Source organism: Tamandua tetradactyla, chromosome 1 (genome assembly GCF_023851605.1).
Source record: "Tamandua tetradactyla isolate mTamTet1 chromosome 1, mTamTet1.pri, whole genome shotgun sequence".
Lineage (NCBI taxonomy): Eukaryota > Metazoa > Chordata > Mammalia > Pilosa > Myrmecophagidae > Tamandua > Tamandua tetradactyla.
Window position 1 is genome coordinate 171,463,583 of NC_135327.1, and position 23,833 is coordinate 171,487,415.

The 23,833-nt window shown below is 38.5% G+C and overlaps 1 protein-coding gene and 1 pseudogene across 5 annotated transcripts in view; one reads left to right on the top strand and one right to left on the bottom strand.

Moving 5' to 3' along the window:
• Positions 1–23,833, bottom strand: part of UBE2H (ubiquitin conjugating enzyme E2 H) — a 152,075-nt gene that overhangs the window by 56,835 nt on the left and 71,407 nt on the right. For 2 of the 5 annotated variants that reach the window (XM_077130442.1, XM_077130469.1), the window contains exons 2-3: positions 2,923–2,999; positions 2,285–2,359 (exon numbers count right to left, since the gene is read on the bottom strand). The exons of 1 other annotated variant lie outside the window; for it this stretch is intronic. In XM_077130442.1, coding sequence (XP_076986557.1) covers positions 2,285–2,359; positions 2,923–2,999 — 152 coding nt within the window. The remainder of the gene's footprint in view (positions 1–2,284; positions 2,360–2,922; positions 3,000–23,833) is intronic. 2 more of the 5 variants (XM_077130488.1, XM_077130515.1) reach the window with 1 other exon arrangement.
• On the top strand, positions 4,105–5,596 carry LOC143658082 (4-aminobutyrate aminotransferase, mitochondrial pseudogene; annotated as a pseudogene).

A 23,833-nucleotide genomic window follows, 5' to 3' on the forward strand; every position in this document is an offset into this window, starting at 1 on the left:
CCTGAGAATCTCTTTATTTTTGGTAGTGCAATTGTTAATAATGTGAAAATAATGTTATTGCTCTCTGGTATAAGTGAATTTTTTACACGTGGTAATATTTTTGGGTGTCTCCCTCAAAATAAATCCATTCTTTCTAGTAAAAAAAGAAAAAAGGAAATACTAGTGGTCAATGAGGAGGGAGGGATAAGGGGTATGGTGTGCATGAGTTTTTAAATTTTTTTTTGCCTGAGTGATGCAAATGTTCAAATAAATGATAATGGTGATGAATACACAACTATGTGACGATATTGTGAGCCACTGACTGAACACCATGTATGGAACATTTGTACGGCAAGAATGTTCGTAAGATTTTTTTACAATTAAAAAAAAATGTTGGCCATGTAACGGTGGATCAGCGGCAGAATGCTCAGCTGCCATGCAGGAGAACTGGGTTCAAGTGTCAGAGACTGCCCATGCCAAAAAATAAAATTTTTACAATAAAAAAAAAAAAAAAAAAAGACTGGTTAAAAAAAAAACCAAGATTTAAGAAATAACTACATTTTCAAGGGATATGAAACGGCATTTCTATAAGTTCACTGAGTTTCACCAAGCTATATTGTTTCCTTTCTGACTAGGAATCTAGAGTAACAAATCTAGGCTTAGCACGACAATTTTTAGTCATTAAATTGACATTTATGAAATATATTTGAATGAATTTACTTTGTTTGGTCATTTGGTTTGAAGGTCATACCACTCACTACACAAAAGTTTTTAAATGCCTGAAGAGATAAACTGACTGGGGCAGGGTTTCACAACATGACAGAAAAGCCCTCCCAAACTGGGTAAAACCTACACTCCACCATTCTGGACTACAGCTAGGGAAAAACTGCTGCCCCCAGACTACACATGTATAACATCGGATTATAGATGGGGATCATCTCAAAAACCTAACACCTCAGTTCCCTTTGTATTTCACATCTGATAACTGATTCTAAAACTGAGGCCCTTGCAGCAATGGAGAAGTTTCTGATTCAGTTATCCATAAAGTATCATCTCAGTTACTGAGTTTAGAAAATTCAACTAAGGGACCTTGAAAGGTAATTACTATTTATTCTTCAAATAAGGTTCCCCAACCTACAGAAGAATTACAGATGCTCTGTAGTATTTTTATGGTGTAAAACTGTGAAGTGTCTAAAATAGCTAGAGGTCAGAGGAGAGGCTGCTACATTTGACTGTGACTTGGTCTTGACCATCCTTAACTTTACTTAAATATTTATTATTAAATAACCTGCATTATTTACCCTAAACAGAAATGCTAAGGGCCCGAAATCAAAGCATAAGCTTAGAATGTCTTTAGACCATCTCTTTAAAAGCCAATGTTGTGTGTGGATGGCTGTGGGGGGTGGGGGTGGGGGAATCCTAAAGACATCCCACAGAAGTAGCAGGCTGTTTTAACCCTGGCAATTCTGAACATGAGGCTCAGCTGACTCATCCTGAGAAAATGCCTAATATATTCTGATTTTACTTTATTGTTCCTACTTTAAATCGAGCAATATTTTATAATATTTTAAAATCATCTACAGAATGAAGTAGAAAAAGCTGGCTTAAGGTAGCTAAATTCCACCATTCTATAACCCCAAAATATTTAAAGGTGCCACACTTCAATCAGATATATTTCTATAGTATTTCTAAAATACCTAAACTGTCATTAAATGCCTTAATGGGAATGACAGGTTAATAACATCACCTATTAAGGCAGAAGGGAGACAACCATGAAGAAAAGTACCTCTGTGTGTTACCTCATTGAAGTTTCTATTCTATTTTCTTTTGCTGCTTAAAAGGACTAAAAAACACTGGGGTATGGAGAATGGAAAGGGTTATCTAAGTACCCAGAGTTAGAAAGAACAAAAGAAATGTAGGGTCAAAGGAAGATCTGTTCTTAAATGACAGAATTAGAATAGATACCATATAACATAAATTCTAAAAATCTAGCATTTAAAAAGAGATTTAAGATACATTTGTTATTTCACTGCTTATTGACTGAATGGTCAGGGGTTCTAAAGTTATTGATTTAATCTGACTCTGAAACAGAGAAAAATCTAATTACAATCATGCAAAAGGTACATTTTAAGCATGTATCTTCTATCAAGGCCCCCAAAAGTCACTGGTTAATTAACCAAATACAAAAAGGGAAAAATTCCATTAAATAACCATTTTGGGAATTAATTAACTACTCCAAACGCAGGTTTTATTTTTATTTTGTTTCCTCTATGATTTCAAAAATTTATAAAGTGAGATCACATACCTATGGATGGAGATTTGAAAGGATATTTATCAGGAAGATCCACTCTAACTTTCCATACTCCGCCCTCATATGGTGCTGAAATAAAAGTAAAAATGTTAAATATTAGAGATGTGTCTCCAAGTTGGAAAAAAATCTGGATGTAAGTAAATCTTAAATACAAATTAATCCCTTCAAATGTCAGGGACCTATTACAACCAGGAGATGACCTACATTCAGATGAAGATAGTTTTCATTAAAAGATCAGAATTAGAAAACAAGCAAAGAAATACTAAACGTTATTCAACTACTTGGTAAGTAACAACTATGTTCCTTTCCCTACCATCTCAACCAGCCCCATACTACCCTGACCCCGAAACAAAAACAAAAATAAATCAACCACTATGAAAAAAGAAGTTTCCACAAACCCTCTATGTGGCTATGCAACAAAACCCACAATTCACAATTATAATACTGTCACAGAGGGATAAAAGAGAAAAGTATATAAAATAGTTATAAGACAAGATTTCCTTACTGGTTCTAGAATTTACAATTAAACTTACTTTAAAAAAAATCCACACACCACTATCTATCTTTAATACTCTCATTATCTATTAAGGAAATAGAGCAAAAGGCTGTAATAGAAGAACATATGTACTTACTTCCTTGAGGTCCATAAAATTTCACTACAAATTCATTGAGTCCTCCCAGGATTGTAACCTCATGTTTACTCTCAATGCTAAGGCAGAAGGTAAAGGAAATTACAGACTTTGCGTTACCTGGAAGAACTATCAATATGCCATTTAAGGTGCTACTAAAATTTGATATGGAACTGATAAAATATAAACTATCCAGAATAATTCTGGTAATTTATGAAGTAACATACACTTTTGCGACAGAATTTGAAGGACCTTTTGATTCAGAGAGCCTGGTTTCAATCACAGGACTGCCAATTATTAGGCTTGTGTGTTCAGGAAAAGAATTTAATGCTGAGCCTTTGTTCTGTCTTGGCAAATTGGAACTCACCACTTCATAGGTTTTGTGAACATTAAACGCATTAAATATGGAAAATGTATAAGACTTCATCTTTTTATTAATGTAAATGAAAAATAGGCACTTAATTTTAGTTTTTCTCCCCTCTGTACTAACTCAACCCACCTCATCCCCAATGAGTCCCTAATATAAATCCAATATTCTTTGTAGTTGAATTTCAGTACTCAGGAAAACACCAATTCTCTTAAACTAGAAAAGCAGTGCTCCCCCAAATTTCAGATTTACTAAGGAAAGTTTCCCAAAATTTCCTCCTTGGCTTACAGAACAATCAAATTAGTTAATGATACAATCTTGTTATATAAGTAGTACCGCCAAATGCAAGAGACCAGCAAAAACAAAACAAAACAACAACAACAAAAAACATGATCTGAGTGTTTTCATTTACTCTTTTCCTCCCTCCCAAAAATTCTACCCCCTCAAGGACCTCACCTCTAGGACTCCTGTCAGAGTGGTAATACTTGGTGTTCCCTTCTTCTAAAAACTTTTCTGATCTTACAGCTCTCATCCCTTTACAGTACTAAGATTCAAATACAGAAAGCAAACATTCACATAAGAAGACAGTATTTACTGGTCTAATATCTGTTCTATGTTTCTGCTTTGCGGTCTAATCCAAAAAAGTAATGCCTCTTCTGACTGGAATTTTAAGTGTGGGGTGCTCTCAAACCTTATTATTGTACCATTAAAGAAAAGAAGAGCTCTTGGGTGGTCTCAACCCGGCTGAGCGCGCTTGTGCCCTGAGCATCTGTCAGTCTCCCCATTCACAGATGATGAGACTGAGGCCTGACGAGGGCGGCGGTGCCCAGGAGCAGGGCCATGGCCTCCATGCTGTTCACCCGGCCGCTGGCCAGCGGCGTCCAGCACAGCTTCCGCCTGCTGCGGCCCGGCTCCAGACGCATCAGCCAAGCTGCAGCCAAAGTCGACGTTGAATTTGATTATGACGGGCCCCTGATGAAGACAGAAGTCCCAGGGCCTAGATCTCAGGAGTTAATGAAACAGCTGAATATAATCCAGAATGACGAGGCAGTGCATTTTTTCTGCAATTACGAGGAGAGCAGAGGCAACTACCTGGTCGACGTGGATGGCAACCTGATGTTGGATCTTTATTCCCAGATCTCCTCTGTCCCCATAGGTTACAACCATCCTGCCCTCATGAAGCTCGTCCAGCAGCCTCAAAACATGAGTACATTCATCAACAGACCTGCCCTGGGAATCCTCCCTCCAGAGAACTTTGTGGAGAGGCTAAAAGACTCCTTGCTCTCAGTGGCCCCCAAAGGGATGTCCCAGCTCATCACCATGGCCTGTGGTTCCTGCTCCAATGAAAACGCCTTCAAGACCATCTTCATGTGGTACCAGAGCAAAGAGCAGGGCCAAACAGGCTTCTCCAAGGAGGAGCTGGAGACCTGCATGATCAACCAGGCCCCCAGCAGCCCCGACTACAGCATCCTCTCCTTCATGGGCACCTTCCACGGGAGGACCATAGGTTAGCGACCACCCACTCCAAAGCTATTCATAAGATTGACATCCCCTCCTTTGACTGGCCCATTGTGCCATTCCCACGGCTGAAATACCCTCTGGAGGAGTTTGTGAAGGAGAACCAGCAGGAGGAGGCCCACTGCCTGGAGGAGGCGGAGGACCTGATTGTGAAGTACCGGAAAAAGAAGAAGACGGTGGCAGGCATCATCGTGGAGCCTATCCAGTCTGAGGGCGGAGACAACCACGCGTCCGATGACTTCTTCCGGAAGCTGAGAGACATCTCCAGGAAGCACGGCTGTGCCTTCTTGGTGGATGAAGTCCAGATGGGGGGTGGCTGCACCGGCAAGTTCTGGGCCCACGAGCACTGGGGCCTGGATGACCCGGCGGACGTGATGACCTTCAGCAAGATGATGACTGGTGGCTTCTTCCACAAGGAGGATCTTCAACACGTGGCTGGGGGACCCATCCAAGAACCTACTGTTGGCCAAAGTCATCAACGTCATCAAGAGGGAGGACCTGCTGAACAATGCGGCCCACGCCGGGAAGGCCCTGCTCATGGGGCTGATGGATCTCCAGGCCTGGTACCCCCAACTCATCAGCAGAGTGAGAGGACGAGGCACCTTTTGTTCCTTTGACACTCCAGATGAATCCGTGCGGAATAAACTCATCTTAATAGCCAGGAACAAAGGTATGGTGTTGGGGGGCTGCGGCGATAAATCCTTCCTTTTCCGTCCCACTCTGGTCTTCAGGGATCACCACGCACACCTGTTCCTCAATAATTTCAGCGACATCTTAGCCCACTTCAAGTAAACTGAACAAGCCATTTCCATCCACACTGAGAAAGCCCTGATCTCAACAGTCGTCAAATTGATTAGTTTGCCTAATTCATGTTTTCACTTAAAAGTATCAGAGGTGAATTCATCAACAGAAGGGTTTTGTGTGGAGACAGGGATGTTCTTGGTGGTCTGGGGGGAGGGGGAGGGAGGGGCTGGCTTTGACAGTCTTTGCAGAGCCACTGGTGCATATTGGTTTAAGCCCAGAAATTCTGCTTGAGCCCTGGACACAGTCTTTGGGGAGGGGCTATGAGAGCCCTAGTCCCTATATCTGCCCACCGCTGACCCCGACGATTTCTTTGGGAGCCAATCCAGGGAATCAGACCTGCTCCTGGGACTGGCAGCCGGTGCTCCAAGTGCCATATTCTGTGACCAAGCATGCTGGCTTTCCTCCACCCTCGGCAGACAAACATGCTCTCACCTTCTCACTCAGTCCCTGGAGCCCTGAGCATGCTCCATCCACAGTTCAGGAGGGACAGGGCAGATCACAGGAAGGCGGTAAGAGACACACATTAGGGTCAAGTGTGGAGGTGTAGGAAGGGGTCCCCCAGCCTCCCTGTGACTAGGGACCCTCATCTCAATGCATCTGAGATTCCTCTGACCTAAGAATTCTGGCTCTGGCATGACTTTGCTCTTGGAGGATGTCTCGGTGGCATCACCAGAGCACTTTCCCACCATCCCCCATTCCCGAACTCTCAGCTGCTCGTCCTTACTTGCTCACTGTCAACCTAGACACCCAGAGGGACATACTGGAGCTGGAAGGTCAGAAACGTAAGCCTGGGAGGGTAAGCCCAGGGGCCAGGGCAGCAAAGCTGCTTCTTCCTGCCTTCGGAGGCAGCCACAGTCTGGTTTTTGTGACCCCTTACCCTGTGGGGCTCTTTCTCCAGCTTTGGCTCAACCACTTTTAGGTGGGTGGGAATAGCTTTGGTGTTCCATCAGGGGGGCTAGTTGCAGGACTAGATTTCTTCCTGAGGGAAGCATCATGAATTAAAGCCACCAGAGTTCTGGGCATGGAAAAGTAGCCCATTGGTTCAAGGGGGTTGCCTTGTACCTGCCAAACAATATTAGAGATTTTCCCAAGATGAACATGGAGATAACAGGCAGATGACTCTTAAATGCTTCACTGGGCTGTGGCTGAAGCTAAATTTTTATCTCTGCTGGATGTCGGACATCCTTGGAACCAATTGGATCTCAAACGTTTCTTCTAGATAATTCTACAGTGATGAAGTATTGTTTAGCAGGTAGCCTAAGGAAGCCTGGCTTTTATCCTCTGTCCAAAAGGAAGCCACTTCATCTCCCCGTGCCTTGGTTGAGTACTTTGGAAGATGGGCATATCTTGGTTTCTGATTCGGCACTTTGTTCCTTTAGTAACTAATCATCCAAAGACCTCAGTGTTTTTTAGCTTCCATTCTTCCACAGACCTGGTCACCAACCTATTTTTGTTGAGGAATGAAAGGCACTAAAATGTTGGACAGACATGGATGCATTCCTGAAGTCAAAGCTAACCTTTTGCTTTTAATAAAGACTTCTGCCACATTTAAGGTCATTTGCAATGCCAGGTAAATGTAGATTTGTGCCTCCCTCTTTCTGCAAATTTTCACTTATTTGCATTATCATTTATTCATCCAACCAATTCTTTGTCAAACTTTCATTAAATACCTGCTCCATCCCAGGTGCTGTACTTAGCACTAGGAATATAAAGATGAAATAAAGCATAGTCCCTGTTCTCAAGGGACTCTCATCCCACTGCAGACAACTTTTCAACCAGTAATTACAGCAGAGTGGCAGGTGCTGTCAGGTGTGTGCAGAAATCAGAAGAGGGAGCACCCCAATCCACCTAAAGAGGGTCAGGGAAGGCTTGGGGGAGGAAGTGGCCCTTTAGCAGGGTTTTGCAGAATGAGCAGGAGTTCACCTAGCAGACAAGGCAAGGAAGAGCATTGTAGAAAGGGAACAGCATGTACAAAGGCAGATGAGTTCATGATCTCACACCCTTCACTGGGGAGCCAGAATCCACAGGTATTATCCCAAGGTTCAAAGGCCTTATTTAACAACCAGTCAAAGACAAACTGAAGAAATTCATTCATTGGCTTAAGAATTCTCTCCCCCGAGAACTTCAGCATTGGATACAAACATTCACCAAGATTCTGGGAGTCTCAAAGGGTTTTAAGCCAGGGCACAATCAGAAACTTAGCTCTCTTGGGTGGAGAGAGTGGCTCCAATATTTTGTTCTCTCCTCACCGGGAACTGACAGAAAAGTGAAACCATTTTATCTGGAAAGTCATTTCCGGACTTATTCGCTCCTTACCCCAAGGGAAGTTACTTATTGTAAAAACAAATTAAGCCGTTTATCAACAAGTGGTTGACTCAGGGCACAATGAGTTTCTGAGAGATCCTCTTTTGGGGATGGAGGTATAAGAATTTATATTTGAAATTTTTAAGAATTTCAAAGAAGAGAATTCTCTGCAGAGCTCAAGATGTGGAAATCTGGAAGTGGTTGGTAAAAACACAGGGTGCCCAGTGGATAGGTAGCCATCCAGGACGCAGTCCATGAATAAGTGCTCTGTGGCCCATGGTCTGGAAGCAAATCCATCACACATTAGTACCATCAATTTTAGATATTATCTGTAGTAAGTGTTGTCACTTTTACAGAAAACAAGATCCAGTAATAGCAAGTCTTAGTACATCCTCACTTTTATTATAAATGGGTGTTTTTTAATAATTTTTACTGACACTCAGTAACCATGCAAAATTGTGCACATTATCTATATATCTATATCTATCTATCCATATATATCAGCTCATGGTAGAAAACCACAGCTAGGGAACCTCGCAGACTTACGCATTCAAAGTGATCTTGTTTACAGTATTCTGTTGACAGTGCCAATAAATGAAGAAATTAACATGTCATAATGTAACTGATGTCCCCATGCGCAATTCCATGAATTAAATTAGTTTCCTGTGCTAATCAGTATTCTTAAATTAAAAAATTCATAATGGAAAAAAAAATTAAAAAGAAGAGAAAAAAAGATTGGTCTCATCCTTTTCAATAAACAGTGCAAATTACATTTTAATTACACTATTATACAAAAGAAAAAGAAATCAATGAAATTTTCAAATGGTCTCAAACAGAGGAAAAATGGTATTTTTTAAATGGCTAGAAATTAAGTATTTGGGTCTCCAATTCTCAAAGGCCACAGAACAAACTGTGGTAGCCTACGTGTATTTTTGACAAAGTTCTTATTCAAGAGCCTTGAATATTATATACATAGGAGATATTTAAAGAAGACAACTTGGTGTAGGCTAATTTTATTTTATATTTTTCTAAGCGAAAAATTAACTACTTTAATACCAAGCACACTAAAAGGATTTAAATAGTAGCCACGTAAGGAAATTGGCTTCATTTCTTACTTGGTTGAATGGTACATGCATGCATGCTCTAGAGTACCAAATTCTTCCTTACCAACTACCAAATGGCCACCCTTGACATCCTGGCAAAATATGTCAAAGTTAATCATAATACAATAAATAAAAGTACATTTAAACATTTAAAATGTTTAAAAGTTTTAAAAAGTTCCCTTGTTTTAGTGAAAAAGGCAAATCTAGTTACAATAAATCAAATAAAATAGAAACAATAAAGCCCTCAAAGAAAACAGACTGTTTTATAATCTTGTGGGTGGACAGGGTTTTCCTAAGAATGACATTAAAGCCAGAAACCACAAAAGCAAAGATAAGCAAATGTGAGTACACATACACTTAAAACTTCTATAATACAAAAGGCAAAGTTAAGACAGAGGACAAGAACTGTATGTTGAATGAAATGTCAGGAACAAAAAGACAAATATTATCATGCCTCAATCATATAGACTAACTATAATATAAAAACTTAGTGAACTAAAATCGAGAGCATGGGTTATCATGCTGGGGCCTATTGTAAAGGGCCCCAGGTTACAAGCTCTTACAACAGTCACATATATTCAGGAGGTGTAACTTGTTAATTCTAAATTCTGAGATACTGAGCTGTATGTTTATAACATGGTTGCTCCCAGAAACCTCAGGTACTTATGTACAGCCCCATATAAGACTGTAGTGAGATATCACCTCATACCTATAAAAATGGCTGCTGTTAAACAGAAAACTGCGTTTGCTGGAGAGGATGTGGAGAAACTGGAACAGTTATTCATTATTGATGGGAATATATAATTGTATAGCCACTGAGGAAGACAGTCTGGCAGTTCTTCAGAAAAGTAAATATCAAATTGCCCTACGACTCGGCAACCAATACTCGGTAATGTGCAGATGAGCTGAAAGGAGTCATGAAAAGACATTAGACACCAATGTTCATAGTGGCACTACTTACAATTGCAAAAAGATGGAAACAATCCATGTGCCCATCAAAATATAAGTGGATAAACAAAATGTGGTATATACATATGATGGAATATATATAATGTAGCAGTAAGACAAAATGAGGTCATGAAGCATATGACAACATGGATGAACCTTGAGGACATAGTAATGCTGGATGAAGTAAGCCTGAGGCAAAAGGTTAGGTACTATTTGATTTCACTATTTTGACTCTAGTAAAGGCAAACTCAGAGGCTTACAATGTAGAATATAGGGGACTTAAGAGGTACACAGAAGCTAGAGATGGGTGAATGGTTACCCAATGAGGCTGAACTTAAATATATTAAAGTAATAGAATGGATAGACAAGTAGTTCATTAGTAGGGCTAAAAGTAACATTGCCATATTAAAGGTGAATAGGATTGAAAGGGGTTGTATAGAGTCATGTATCCCACTCATTAACTCCACAATTATAAATAAGTTCTTGTACAAACTACTTCAAACGTTTGATCTTGTACAAAGAGTCAACAATAGAAGGGCATGGGAGAAAACTAAAATTGCATGCTATGGCCTATACTTAACAGGAAGACATCAAAAGTACCACAGCAATACCGGGGTAAATAATTGGGGGGGGGGGGGGCAAGGTGGGTGGTGGGAGTGATAAGGGGAAGTTTAGATTTGATATATGGTGAGGGTGTGTTTATCAGTTCTTTGTCTCTTTGATCAATGAAAACTGTCTAAAATTGAGAGTGCTGATGGCTGTACAACTAAATAAGGACACTGTAAGACATGGATTGTTTATTTTGGAAATTATCCATGATGCCCAATAGATGGAGGGAGCCCAGGGGTACAACAATTGAAAAGAAGATTAGCAAACTGTTACTTATACACATGATGGGATAATGTGTGACTACAAAAAAGAATAAAATTGTGAGGCATGCAACAAAGTAAATGAAACTTGGGGACACTGTTATTACACAAACTAAAATAGAATGAAAAGAACAAACACCTAAGACTCAGAGCTGGAGTTTTGCAGCTCTGAAAGTCAGCATTGCTACATACAACAATGCCTGAAGTAACCAAAAAAGAGGTCAGGCTTCAATTACAGATAATAATGAAGCAGAGGGCAGTGTCACAGAGGCTCGGTGGCAGAATTCTCACCCAGGTTCGATTCCCGGTGTCTGCCAATGCAAAAAAAAAAAAAAAAAAAACCAACACAAAGCAGAGCTGGTTATGACTAAGGTAAATCAGAACACAGGGCAAAGGGTAATAGTGTATATATTCTAGAGCTTCACTACTGCATGAGACCAAAGGCAGAGAGGTTTATTTTGCCTAAAACCTAAAGCATCTGTAACACACAATCTAAATCAACCTGCCTAGACAGCTCAAACACATGGAACCCAGAACTGGAATGAGGCTTTGTAATTCTATATAGCTTAATGAATACTCAGATACATCCCAGACTATATGATGGGCTGATAATTAAAAAGAATTGGTAGATTCCCTTGAGTGAGTAGAGAAAATTGACAATGCTTTCTGGACCAAAAGGAAAAAAAGAAACATAACAAAATAAGATAACAGTGGCTGAGAGAGTTCAAATAGAGTTGAGAGGATATTCTGGAGGCCACTCTTACGCAACCTTAAGCTAGATGCTGCTAATTGCCACAGTTTGCGAAATCCCAAACAATATCATTCCTGTTAACCCTAAAGAACACTCAGGGCTGTGAAATTCTACAATAATTCCAAGCACAAAGTTTACTTTTCAGAAACCTAAATCCTTCAGATGATTCCTAGGCCAAATAAGTCCTGAAACCTAGAGGTGCCAGTCTCTTCAAGAACATCAACCAGTTCCATTCCCCTATCCCATAATGTCCATACCCCTTCTCAACATGAAAAAGTTAGAATAGGCATAGCCCAAATATCCTTAAAGATTGGGAGAAGGATCAAAGGAGAAGGAAGAGTTATAACAGAGAAGCTAGGATTTAACAGATGAATATGACCACTGAATCATTATATTGCTATTTCTGTTTAGTCTCCAGTGTCTTGGAGCCGCTAGCAGGAAAAACTTGAAATTGTGGAACTGTGAACCTTACAAGACGTTGAAATCTGTTCTATGACTTGTTAAAACGTGTACTTTTAAAATTTATTGCTTTTTTGTATATATATGCAATATCTCACAATAAAAAATGTTTAAAAAATAAAAAAATAACTGGACATTGCTGATAGGGCTGTGATATGGTTTGGAAATAAAAAATAAAAAAATAACTAGACATTGCTGATAGGGCTGTGATATGGTTTGGAAAAGTGTTGACAGTACCAACTAAAGACGCACATGTACAGACCCTGTCAGTACTACTCTGGGGTAATACCTGACAGATATGTATAGTTATGTTCACCAAAACACATGTTCAAGAATGTTCATAACAGCAATTTTTGCAATATTCAAAAACCAGAGACAACCCAAATGCTTAGCAATTATAAAAGGGATAAATTGTGAGCCATCTAACAGAATATTACACAGCAATAAAAAAAGAATGAGCTGATACACAGAAATTTAAGAATCTCACAGATATTATAATGAGTGAAAGAAACCAAAAGAGCCCCTGTGATATGATCCCTTTAACTACATTGCAAACATAGGCTAAATTAATCAATAGTATTAGAAATTAGAATAATGGTTACTTTAGTGGGAGTTGTGATCACTGTAAAGAGCTAAGAGGGAACTTCTGGGGTGTTGACTACCCAGGTATATTCCCTATAAATATGACTTATACACTTTTCTTACATATTATTCCTTTAAAAGTGTACTAAAATTATGCTGAGTGAGACTAGCCAAAATCCAAAGGACAAATACTGTATGGTCTCATTGATATGAACTGACATTAGTGAATAAACTTGGAATATTTTGTTCATAACAGAGAGTATCAGGAGATAGAAATAGGGTAAGATATTGGGTAATTGGAGCTGAAGAGATACAGACTGTGCAACAGGACTGGATACAAAAACTCAGAAATGGACAGCACAATACTACCTAACTGTAATATAATTATGTTAAAACACTGAATGAAGCTGCATGTGAGAATGATAGAGGGAGGAGGGCTGAGGACATAAATGAAATCAGAAAGAAAGATAGATGTTAAAGATTGAGATGGTATAACCTAGGAATGCCTAGAGTGTATAATAATAGTGAAACATACAAGGTACAATTTTAAAAATGTTTTTGCATGAGGAAGAACAAAGGAATGTCATCATTGCAGGGTACTGAAAGTAGATGGTAATTAATATTTTAAAATGTCACCATATGTGTGAGACTAAAGCAAAAAATGTTTATTTGTTACAAAATTTATATTTTGACTAGTGCATTTCCTAATATAACTAAGGTAGATAGTTTGACTGAACGCCATAAGAACTTGGAATCTCAGGTAGGACATGAGATTTTGCTGGTTTGTCCAGAGTGATGCCCCGATGAATCCCAGAGTGATTCGATCAGTGAGTGGAAAAGTATCTGCAAAGCCCCCTTCAGGGAGTGGTGAGAACGGGGAGAAATTCAACCTTCCCAAGTTGAATTCTTGATATTCTCACAAGCAGTGTGGACAACCAAAGCTATAGGTAGAGCCCCCAGTCTTGGGGTTTGTTCATATGAAACGTAACCCCGCAAAGGATAGGTCAAGTCTACTTAAAATTTAGGTCTAAGAGTCTCACCCCCAAGAGAGCCTCTTTTGTTGCTCAGATGTGGCCCCTCTCTCCAGCCAACACAACGAGCAGTCTCACCACCCTACCCCTCTCTACGTGAGACATGATTCCCAGGGGTGTGGACCTTCCTGGCAACATGGGACAGAGATCTTGGAATGAGCAGAGACTCAGCATCAAGGGATTGAGAAAAACCCTAGAATGAGCTGAGACTTACATCAAGGGATTGAGAAAACCTTCTTGACCAAAAGGGGGAAGAGGGAAATGAGACTAAGTGTCAATGGCTGAGAGATTCCAAACAGAATCGAGAGGTTATCCTGGAGGTTACTCTTATGCATAAAGTAGATATCATCTTGTTATTCAAGATGTTATGGAGAGGCTGGAGGGAACTGCCTGAAAATGTAGAGCTGTGTTCCAGTAGCCATGTTTCTTGAGGATGATTGAATAACGATACAGCTGTCACAATGTGACTGTGTGATTGTGAAAACCTGTGTCTGATGCTCCTTTTATCTACCTTGTCAACAAAGGAGTAGAACATATGGAATAAAAATAAATAATAGGGGGAACAAATGTCAAAATAAATTTAGTTTAAATGTTAGTGATCAATGACAGCGAGGGGTAAGGGGTATGGTATGTATAACTTTTTTTCTCTGTTATCGTTTTCTTTTTCTGTTATCTTTTTATTTCTTTTTCTAAATCGATGCAAATGTTCTAAGAAATGATGAATATGCAACTAAGTGATGATATTGTGAATTACTGATTATGTATGTTGTTTTATTTTGTTTATTTTTTTAATTAATAAATAAATTTTTTTTTTAAAAGTGTACTAAAAATAAAACTGGGCAGGCAAAGGTGGCTCAGTGGCAGAGAAACGTACCCAGGTTGGTTTCCTTGTTCCTGCCCATGTTAAATAAATAAATACATAAATAAAACAACTATGTCTGATACATATATATGTTTACTGGAATATTTCAAATAAAAATTGGAAACAATTAAAAATTTATTAATAGGAAACTGATTAAATGAATTAAAAGTCATTTACACAATAGGCTACTGACTACTACTAGTGTTTGTAAGTTGTATTTTGCACCCCATACCCCCTGCTACCCTTGAGCTCCACCAATTTACATCTCTGTGTGATTTGGGGGTATCCAGAAGTCATACAGAAAAAGATATCCCAGACATCAAACAAAACTAAATAAACTTGCAAGAACAATGAAAAAATGGAGTAGGGTAGAGGATTAAATGAGTTTAGCAACAATAGTAGTCTTAAACTAATTAATATAATATAAAAATCCTAAGCAGCAGCATTCCCATTCAATCAGAGCTAATTTGAAGTGAATGACACTGATCTATGAAAATTACTTTAAATTAATCATTTGAAATTAAGAGTTATCCACATGGATGTCACTTTTGGAAAAATGAAGGCATCTTTTCTATCCTTTACATGGATGCCATAAAACTGTATTTCTTCCATATTGTAATTTGTTTGGAATTTAATCCATGTTGACATCTAATTTCCAAAGAAGAGTTTCCTTTCCTAACAGACATATTAAAATGAGATTAGAATTAGAAGCTGTGTAGGTCTGGTGTGTCATGTTTATCACAGATTAGATGTGCCAATAACCGAATTTATTCAGTAAACAACTTGAATCTTGTAAAAAAAAAAATGAGATTAGAAATTAATGCTCAAAATTTCCTCTTTCCCTATGATGCCTAGAACAGCCCACATGCCAGAGACACTGGATCTGTCTTTAATTTACACATTATACCGTAAATTAAAGAGTTCTTATAGGGCTAAAAAATAAATAAATAATAGGCGGAGATAAAGGGTTAAAATTGGGTAGATTGAAATACTGTGGGGTTAAGGAGATGGAGGGGTTAGGGGTATGGATATATAAGTTTTTTTTTTCTGGAATGATGCAAATCTTCTAAAAATTATGGCGTTGAATATACAGCTATGTGATGGTACTGTGAGCCATTGTTTGTATAATATGGTTGGACTGTACATGTGTGGATATTTCTCAATAAAACATTTTTTAAAAAAGAATTCTTATAGATGCTGCATTTCATATGAAAAGCTAAAAGCAAATGAGAAATTTTTAAAAAAAACTTCTACCAAGTTGGTAAATGAGAAGTTGTACTGTGTTTATGCTGCCTTGGAATGGATCAGACACTAATTCACATGGGAAAATAATTTAGGTTTAGTTAAAAGAAAACCATTATATTAAAAATAAGTAATCCTATGACCAATGAATGAATGACTTGCTATAAAAATGCACAATTATTTGCATGCTGTTACCATTTGCATTTACAGTAGAAGCTATGAGTTTCTTTCTTCTCTCCACTGCAAGTCAAGGGCAAGGAAGGCAATGAATGAGAAGGCAGGGTAAAATGACAAAAAATAATCATCTATTTTTGAGATGTGCTGGTCAGCATATCAGGCTAGTAGACTGGCAGGAACTCACCAGAAGGTTCCTTTATAACTTTCTCAATTTCAGAGCCTGGAAATATACATATTCTGCAGATACTGTTCTAATAAAAATCTGTTCAATAAGTTCATAAATCACATTTTACTCATTCCTGATCTAAGTTATTCACAAAATACTGCTTTTTACCTACTTAACATTTCGCTATTAAGGAGTAGCTCCATTTACAGATGAATAATGACTAACACTTCCAGGAACCCAAGTCTTTTTCACTTGCTAAATGCCAGCTCCAGTGCCACCTTATTTTCCATGAATGGCAATATGATCATACATTCTAATATTTAAAAGCTAATACCCAACTGTCAAAAGATAACTGATAAAAAGTTTTGTTTTGTTTTGTTTAAAAGGATAACTAACATCCTTGGCAAAAATTTATCTACTAGAATTACAGAATTGATTTTTATATATTCTGAAAATCCAAAAACAGGTATACTAGGGCTGGGGGCAGTCCCTCCAGACTTCATGTCCTTTTGTATATGAGCAACTTTTACTCTAGAAGGGAGCCACAGGATTGACATTAACAGGTCAAGGACCTAGGATTCAGACAGCATTGTTTCCTTCATTTACTACTGACAATTTATAAAATAAGAGAAGATGGCCTCCCTAAGTTGTGTCCCTTGGAGTAGGGAATGGAGTGGAGAATGTGCTTCTGTATAGAAGGAGGCAGAAGCAATTAATGTAGCTTTCTTTCTGCACATTCAGCCCAATCTGCTTCTAGCTCTCCTAGAGATTAATCACACTGGGAAAAATTGAAGACACTAAGCAAACTTTACTATCTAGCTTTCTTAGTATAAATATGGTATATCTGTTAATCACATAAAAACAATATTTCGGGAAGTTACGTTTATAAAGAATCCTCTTTCACAGATGCAAATTTTAATATTTAATTAAAGCATACAATGACTACTAGGATTGACTTCAAAATAATCTGGGGGTGGGTGGGCAGTAGGTGGGAGTAGTATAGAAACAATGGTTTGGGCCCCAAGTTGATAATTATTGAATCTGAATGAGTTATACTGTTTTCTCTGCTTGTGTTTATGTTTGAAATTTTCCACAATAAATATCTACAAAATGAACAATGCTGTCAATTATCATCAGAAAATTTAGCATTGTGATGCCTTTTTTTTTTTTTTACATGGGCAGGCACTGGGAATCAAACCCAGGTCTCTGGCATGGAAGGCAAGAACTCTGCCTGCTGAGCCACCATGGCCTGCCATATGATAGTTAATTTTATGTGTTAACTTGGCTAGGCTATGGTGCCCAGTTGCTTTAAGACTAATGTTTTAAGACATTAGCCTTAAAAAAAAAAGGAAGAAAAGAAACAAAGAAAAAAAAAAACAAAAAAGTCACTAGTCTAGCTGTTGCTTTGAAAGTATTTTGTACATGTAATTAATAACTACAATCAGTGGACTTTAAGTAAAGATTACCTTCTATTAATGTGAGTGGGTCTCATCCAATCAGATTGGTACATTAAGGAATAAATATAAAAAAGAGTCTGCTTAAGTGCTGCTATTAGACTTTAGAGTAGGAAGAGATTTTTCTAACCTGGGTATAGGGATAGGGATAGTGTGTTGTGGACACGTGAACAGAAATGGGGAGAAGGTATTTAAAGTCGAGACAGAAAAGCACAGACTAGATCCAAATAATAAGGGGCACTGCTTTTTTGTTCTGATGACTGTGCTGCAGGGAGTATTAGAAAGTAGGCCAAGACCACAGGAGAAACAATATGGAACTATTAAACTTCACCACCAGGGAAACCCTGGATACCATGCCAAGCATTAGGGACACCCAAATCAATAGACCAAGTCCTTGATCTTGAGGCTCTTGTGAAGCTTAAGTATGTAGCAGGGAGGTTTAGCCTACCTATAGGTATGCCTAAGAGTCACCTCTGAGGGTCCTCTTTTCTTGCTCACCCTGCAAGTGAAACCATCGTCCTCCCCACTACGTGGGACATGACATCCAGGGGTAAAAGTCTCCCTGGCACCGTAGGATCAACAATGCCATTCTCACCAAAAGGGGGAAAAGAAGTATAACAAAAAAGGTATCAGTGACTGGAAGGTTCAGATAGAATTGAGAGGCTACATTGGAGTTCACTCTTAAGCATGTTTCAGTTAGACGTTGCTACCTATCATAACTTGCCAAACCACAACCAAAGCCAATTCTGCCAATCCTAAAGAATACCTAGGGCATCATATAAGATTCTACAAAGGTTCCATGCACTAGAGTAACTCTCCAGAAACCTACAACCTCCAGATGGATCCCTGGACCAGATAAGTCCTGAAATGCAGAGGGGGCCATCCTTTCCAGAACATCAACTAGTTCCATCCCCCTATTCCATATTATTGACAGCCCCTTCCAACATGAAAACATTAGAATGGCCATAGCCCAAATACCCCTAAAGAGTGAGAGAATGACCAAAGGTGATGGTGGAGTTATACAGAGAAGGTCAGGTTTAACAAATGAGTATAAGTGTTGAATCAGTATCTTGATATTTTAGTCTTCAGTATCTTAGAGCAGCTACAAATAAAAACCTAAAATTGTGGAACTACATGTAATCCACACCAAATTCCAAAATCTATTCTACAACTAATTGTTGCAATGTACTTTGAAATTTATTGGTTTTTTTTTGTATATATGTTGTCAAAAAAAAGAGAAGAGTATAATAGAGAAGATAAGATTTAACAAATGAATATGACTGTTGAATCAATATATTGATATTTCTTTTGTTCTCCAGTGTCTTGGAGAAGCTAGAAGAAAAAAATGATAAATCATGGAACTGTAACACCCATAACAAACTTCAAAATCTGTTCTATAACCAATGTTAAAATATCATGGGAAATCTATTGTTTGTATATATGCTATTCTTCACAATAAAAAAATATATTAAAAATTTTAAAAAGAAAAAAAAAATAAGGAAAGTAGGCCAAGACCACATCATGGAGTGTCCTGAGTGCCAAGCTGCATCCAAGGCATGGATTTTTGTTTGTTTGTTTTTGTGTTCTTTTGTACAGTGCCTTGCTTTATTCACTTGACGATGCACCCTGAAGGTTATTTCTTTTTTTTTTTTTTTTTTTTTTAAAGGAAAGACAGAGAGAAGGAAGGAAGGATAGAAGGAAGGAAGAGAGGAAGAAAGGGAAACATCTTTTTTAAACATTTTCTTGTTTTATTGTATTTTGTTTCTCCGTTTTCGTTACATGGGCTGGGGCCGGGAATCGAACCGAGGTCCTCCGGCATAGCAGGCAAGCACTTTGCCCGCTGAGCCACCGCGGCCCGCCCCTGAAGGTTATTTCTTAACAGAACATATATATTTGCCTCACTCCTTTTAATGATTCCTTTTAACAAGTAAATCAGATTCTAGGTATGGCCCTATAGTTATGTTAAATACATTTTAAAACCCATACAATTCTCTTCTCTCTTGGTTCACCTTTTCTTTTTTATTGAGATATCTTCGCACCATACAAAGTAGGCAATCAGTGGCTCACCAACATCATCACATGGTTGTACATTCAACACATGATCATTTTTAGAACACTCCAGAAAAAGAAATTAAAAGAAAAAAAATCCCTTACCCGCCCTCTCATTGACTAATAGTATCGCAATCTACCCAATTTTTTTTTTACCTCTTATCCCCCAACTTGCATATTTCTTATTTTTTATTTTGAAATAATCACAAAGTTACAGAAAAGTTGGAAATACAGTACAAAAAGCTTTTTTATTTTTCCTGAACCTTTTGAGAGTAAGTTGCAAACACAATGTTTCATCACCACCTAATACTTAAATGTGGAATTTCTGCTAAGATATTCTCCTACATAACCCAAAATGCAACCATCAGAATCAGGAAATGAGCACTGATACGTTACTACCACCTCTTCAAGCTTTGCTGGGCATGGATTTTATCTGGTAGACAGCAGGGAATTGGTTGGTATTTCTATGCACAGTGTATATGCACAATTTTGTAATTGTGCTTTACAAAAATAACTCAATCATAGTGTGAAGAACTTGCTGGTGGTGGGATAAACAGAGTTAAACACAAGAGCAGAAATGTCCAGGGTCTCAATAAGATAATAGCCGTGGCACTGATGTGAAAGATTAAATGGAGTCTTCAAGGTCTTCTGTGAAGGAGTCATGGATGGAGGCAGCTGACAGAAAGCTCAGTCTTATCTGACCCTGTGGCAAGTTAGAATGTCTTTCTTTCATGAGAAACAAACAAGCAAAAAGTGAATTTCTACATCAATCTCTTAAATTCTAAATATAAACAAAACACATGCTCCAATGTCTCTCAAGTTAGGTCTTCCGGGACCACTCTATTTACAACTGCATACCCTTACATTCCCACATCTAATATACTAAATATATATTTTTCATTTATTTCAACCTACTCCTGCTACAATGTAAGCTCCGTAAGCTCCACAGGAACTGTGTGTTTTGTTCATTGTTGCATTCCTGGGGCCTAGGAGAATACCTGACACATATCAGGCAACCAATAGTTACTAAATTAAATAAAAATATGAATGAAGTTGCAAGACAGCTACAGCCTGCAGTTATGATTTTTAAGACCTGAGTATAGTTTGAGCCTAGTCAGACAAGTAAGGTCATACTTAACATTAACGGCAAAGGAAAACACGGGAGGGAAGGAACAGGTTTTGTTTTTTTATGGAAGATGCTAAGTTTGGTTTTGAACACACTAAATCTGAAGTTTCAGTGGATAAACCAAATGACAATATACTACAGACAGTTGGAAAATTCGTGACTTAAAAGCAGTCATCTTGTAAATCACGTCACCCTGATAAAAGATTGGGAAATTACACATCAGATATTCTGCATACATAAAGAAATCATACAGCTCAATAAAAAGGAAAAAACTGTCCAATTATAAAATGGGCAAAAGATATGATTAGACATTTTTCTGAAGAGCAAACACAGGCAGCTAAAAAGCACATGAAGAGATGCTCATTCTCATTAGCTATAAGGGAAATGCAGATTAAGACTACAATGAGATACCACCTTACACCTATAAGAATGGCTGCTATTAAACAAACAGGAAACTACAAATGTTGGAGAGGATGTGGAGAAATTGGGACATTTATGCATTGCCGGTGGGAATGTATAATGGTACAGCTGCTATGGAGCCAGTCTTGCAGTTCCTCAGTAAACTAAATATTGAGTTGCCCTGTGGCCTGGCAATACCAATACTCGGTATATACCCAGAAGAACTGAAAGCAGTGACACAGACAGACATCTGTACACCGATGTTCATAGCAGCCTTATTCACAACCACCAAAAGATGGAAACAATCCAAGCGCCCATCAACAGACAAGTAACAAAATGTGGTATATTCATATGATGGAATATGCAGCAGTAAGATGAAATGACATCCAGAAGCACATGACATGATGGAAGAGCCTTGAGGACATAATGCTGAGTGAAATAAGCCAGACACAAAAGGAAAGATACTGTATGATTCCACTTTTATGACCATGGTAAAGGTAAAATCAGAGGCTTGTAATACAGAAAATAGGGGACGTAGAGATACACGGAAGCTTGAGATGAATGAACAGTTAGCTAATGAAACTGAACTTAATTGTAAGGGAATAGATACAAGTGAAGGCAGTTCATTAGTGTCTCTGTAAGTAATATTAACCATATTGAAGGTGAACGTGATTGAAATGGGTTGTATAGACTCGTATGTCCCACCAATTAACACTACAAATAAAAATAAGTTCTTGCATGAACTACTGCAAAGGTATGAACATTGTACAAAGAGTATAACTTCAGGGTATGGGGGAAAATCATTATTGCATGCTATGGGATATGTTTAACAGGAAAACATCAGCAGTACCACAGCAACACCAGGGGTATATAATGGGGGAGAGACAAGAGTTAAAGGAGAGCTTGGATTTTTTTTTTTTTTTTGGTGAGGGTGTGTTTATTGGTTATCTTTCTCTTAGGAGCAATGAAATTATCTAAAATCGAGAGTGTTGATGGATTGGTGACTTAGGATGTTATGCATGAAGCCCAGTAGATGGAGGCAACTGAAAGATGCTCTGACTGAGAAGCAGATTGGCTAACAATGGTGTATACATGTGATCAAACATTGTGCTGCTACAAAAGGGAATGAAGTTCTAAGGCATGCAACAATGTGAATGAACCTGTCAGACATTTGCTGAGGCAAAATAAACCAGAAACAAAAGAACAAATATTGTATGATCTCATTTAGAAAACACTTATAAGAAAACTGGGGCTCTTATAGCAGTCACGTTTAGTCCGCAGTCACGTTTAGTCCACAGTGATAGTTGTTATTTCTGGATTTTGAGGGGTTGTCTTATATATGTATAATCTGATATTCAGAGATAAAAATGAAACTGACTGGATTAGGATTAAGGTAATTCAGAATACAGGGGTGAAGACAATTGCCTATATTTTAGAACTTCACCCACTCTTTGAGACCAAAGGAAGAAAGGTTTATTATGTCCACAACCTAGGTTTTCTATAGCACATAATCTAACTCAATCTGTGTGGATAGATCATCTAAACAATCTAAACATAGGGAGCCCAGAATAATAATGAGAGCCTTTAATTCTGTATAGCTTAATGTAATGCCTCGATACATTTCGGAGTATATTAAACAGACAACCAAAAAGTATTAGTAAAGTCCCTTGAGAGATGGGAGAAAAATTATGGAACTATCAAATTTTACCACTAAGGAAACCCCAGATAGTGTGCTGTTCTAGTTTGCTAGCTGCCGGATTGCAACACACCAAAGACAGATTGGCTTTTAATAAAAGGGGATTTATTTCATTAGTTCTTCAGAGGAAAGGCAGCTAACTTTCATCTGAGGTTCTTTCTTATGTGGGAAGGCACAGGGTGATCTTTGCTGGCCTTCTCTCCAGGCCTCTGGGTTCCAACAACTTTCCTGAGGGTAATTTCTGTCTACAAATCCAAAGGCCTGGGCTGAGCTGCTTGTGCTAAGATGAGGTATGCTGAGCTGCTTGGGCTGTGCTACCTTGAGCTCTCTCATTTAAGCACCAGCCAATTAAATCAAATATCATTCAATGCAGCAGGAATACCTCCTAGCCAACTGCAGATGTAAAGAGCAACAGATGAGGTTCACATACCATTGGCTCATGATCAGAGCAACAGAACTAGGCAACTTCACCTGGCCAAGCTGACAAATGACTCTACCAAATGTGCCAAACATTAAAGACACCCAAATCAATAGGCCAAGCCCTTAATCTTGAGGCTTGCTCTTGAGAAGCTTATGTATATAGCAGAGAAGCTTAGCCTACCCTACAGGTATGCCTAAGAGCCACCTCCAGAAGACCTCTTTTGTTGTTCAAGTGTGGCATTTCTCTTAAGCCCAACTCTGCAAGTGAAACCATTGCTCTCCCCACTACGTGGGTCATGACATGCAGGGACAAAAGACTCCCCAGCAGTGTGGGAGATGACTCCCAGGTATAAGTCTGGCCCTGACACTATGGGATCAACAATACACTCCTCACCAAAAGGGGGAAATGAAGTGTTAACAAATAAGGTATCAGTAGCTGAGAGAATTCAAACAGGCTACACTGGAGGTTACTCTTAAGCATGCTTCAGTTAGACACTGCTACCTATCATAACTCGCCAAACCCCAACCACAACCATTCCTGCCAACAGAACACCTAGGGCATTATATAAGATTCCACAAAGGTTCCA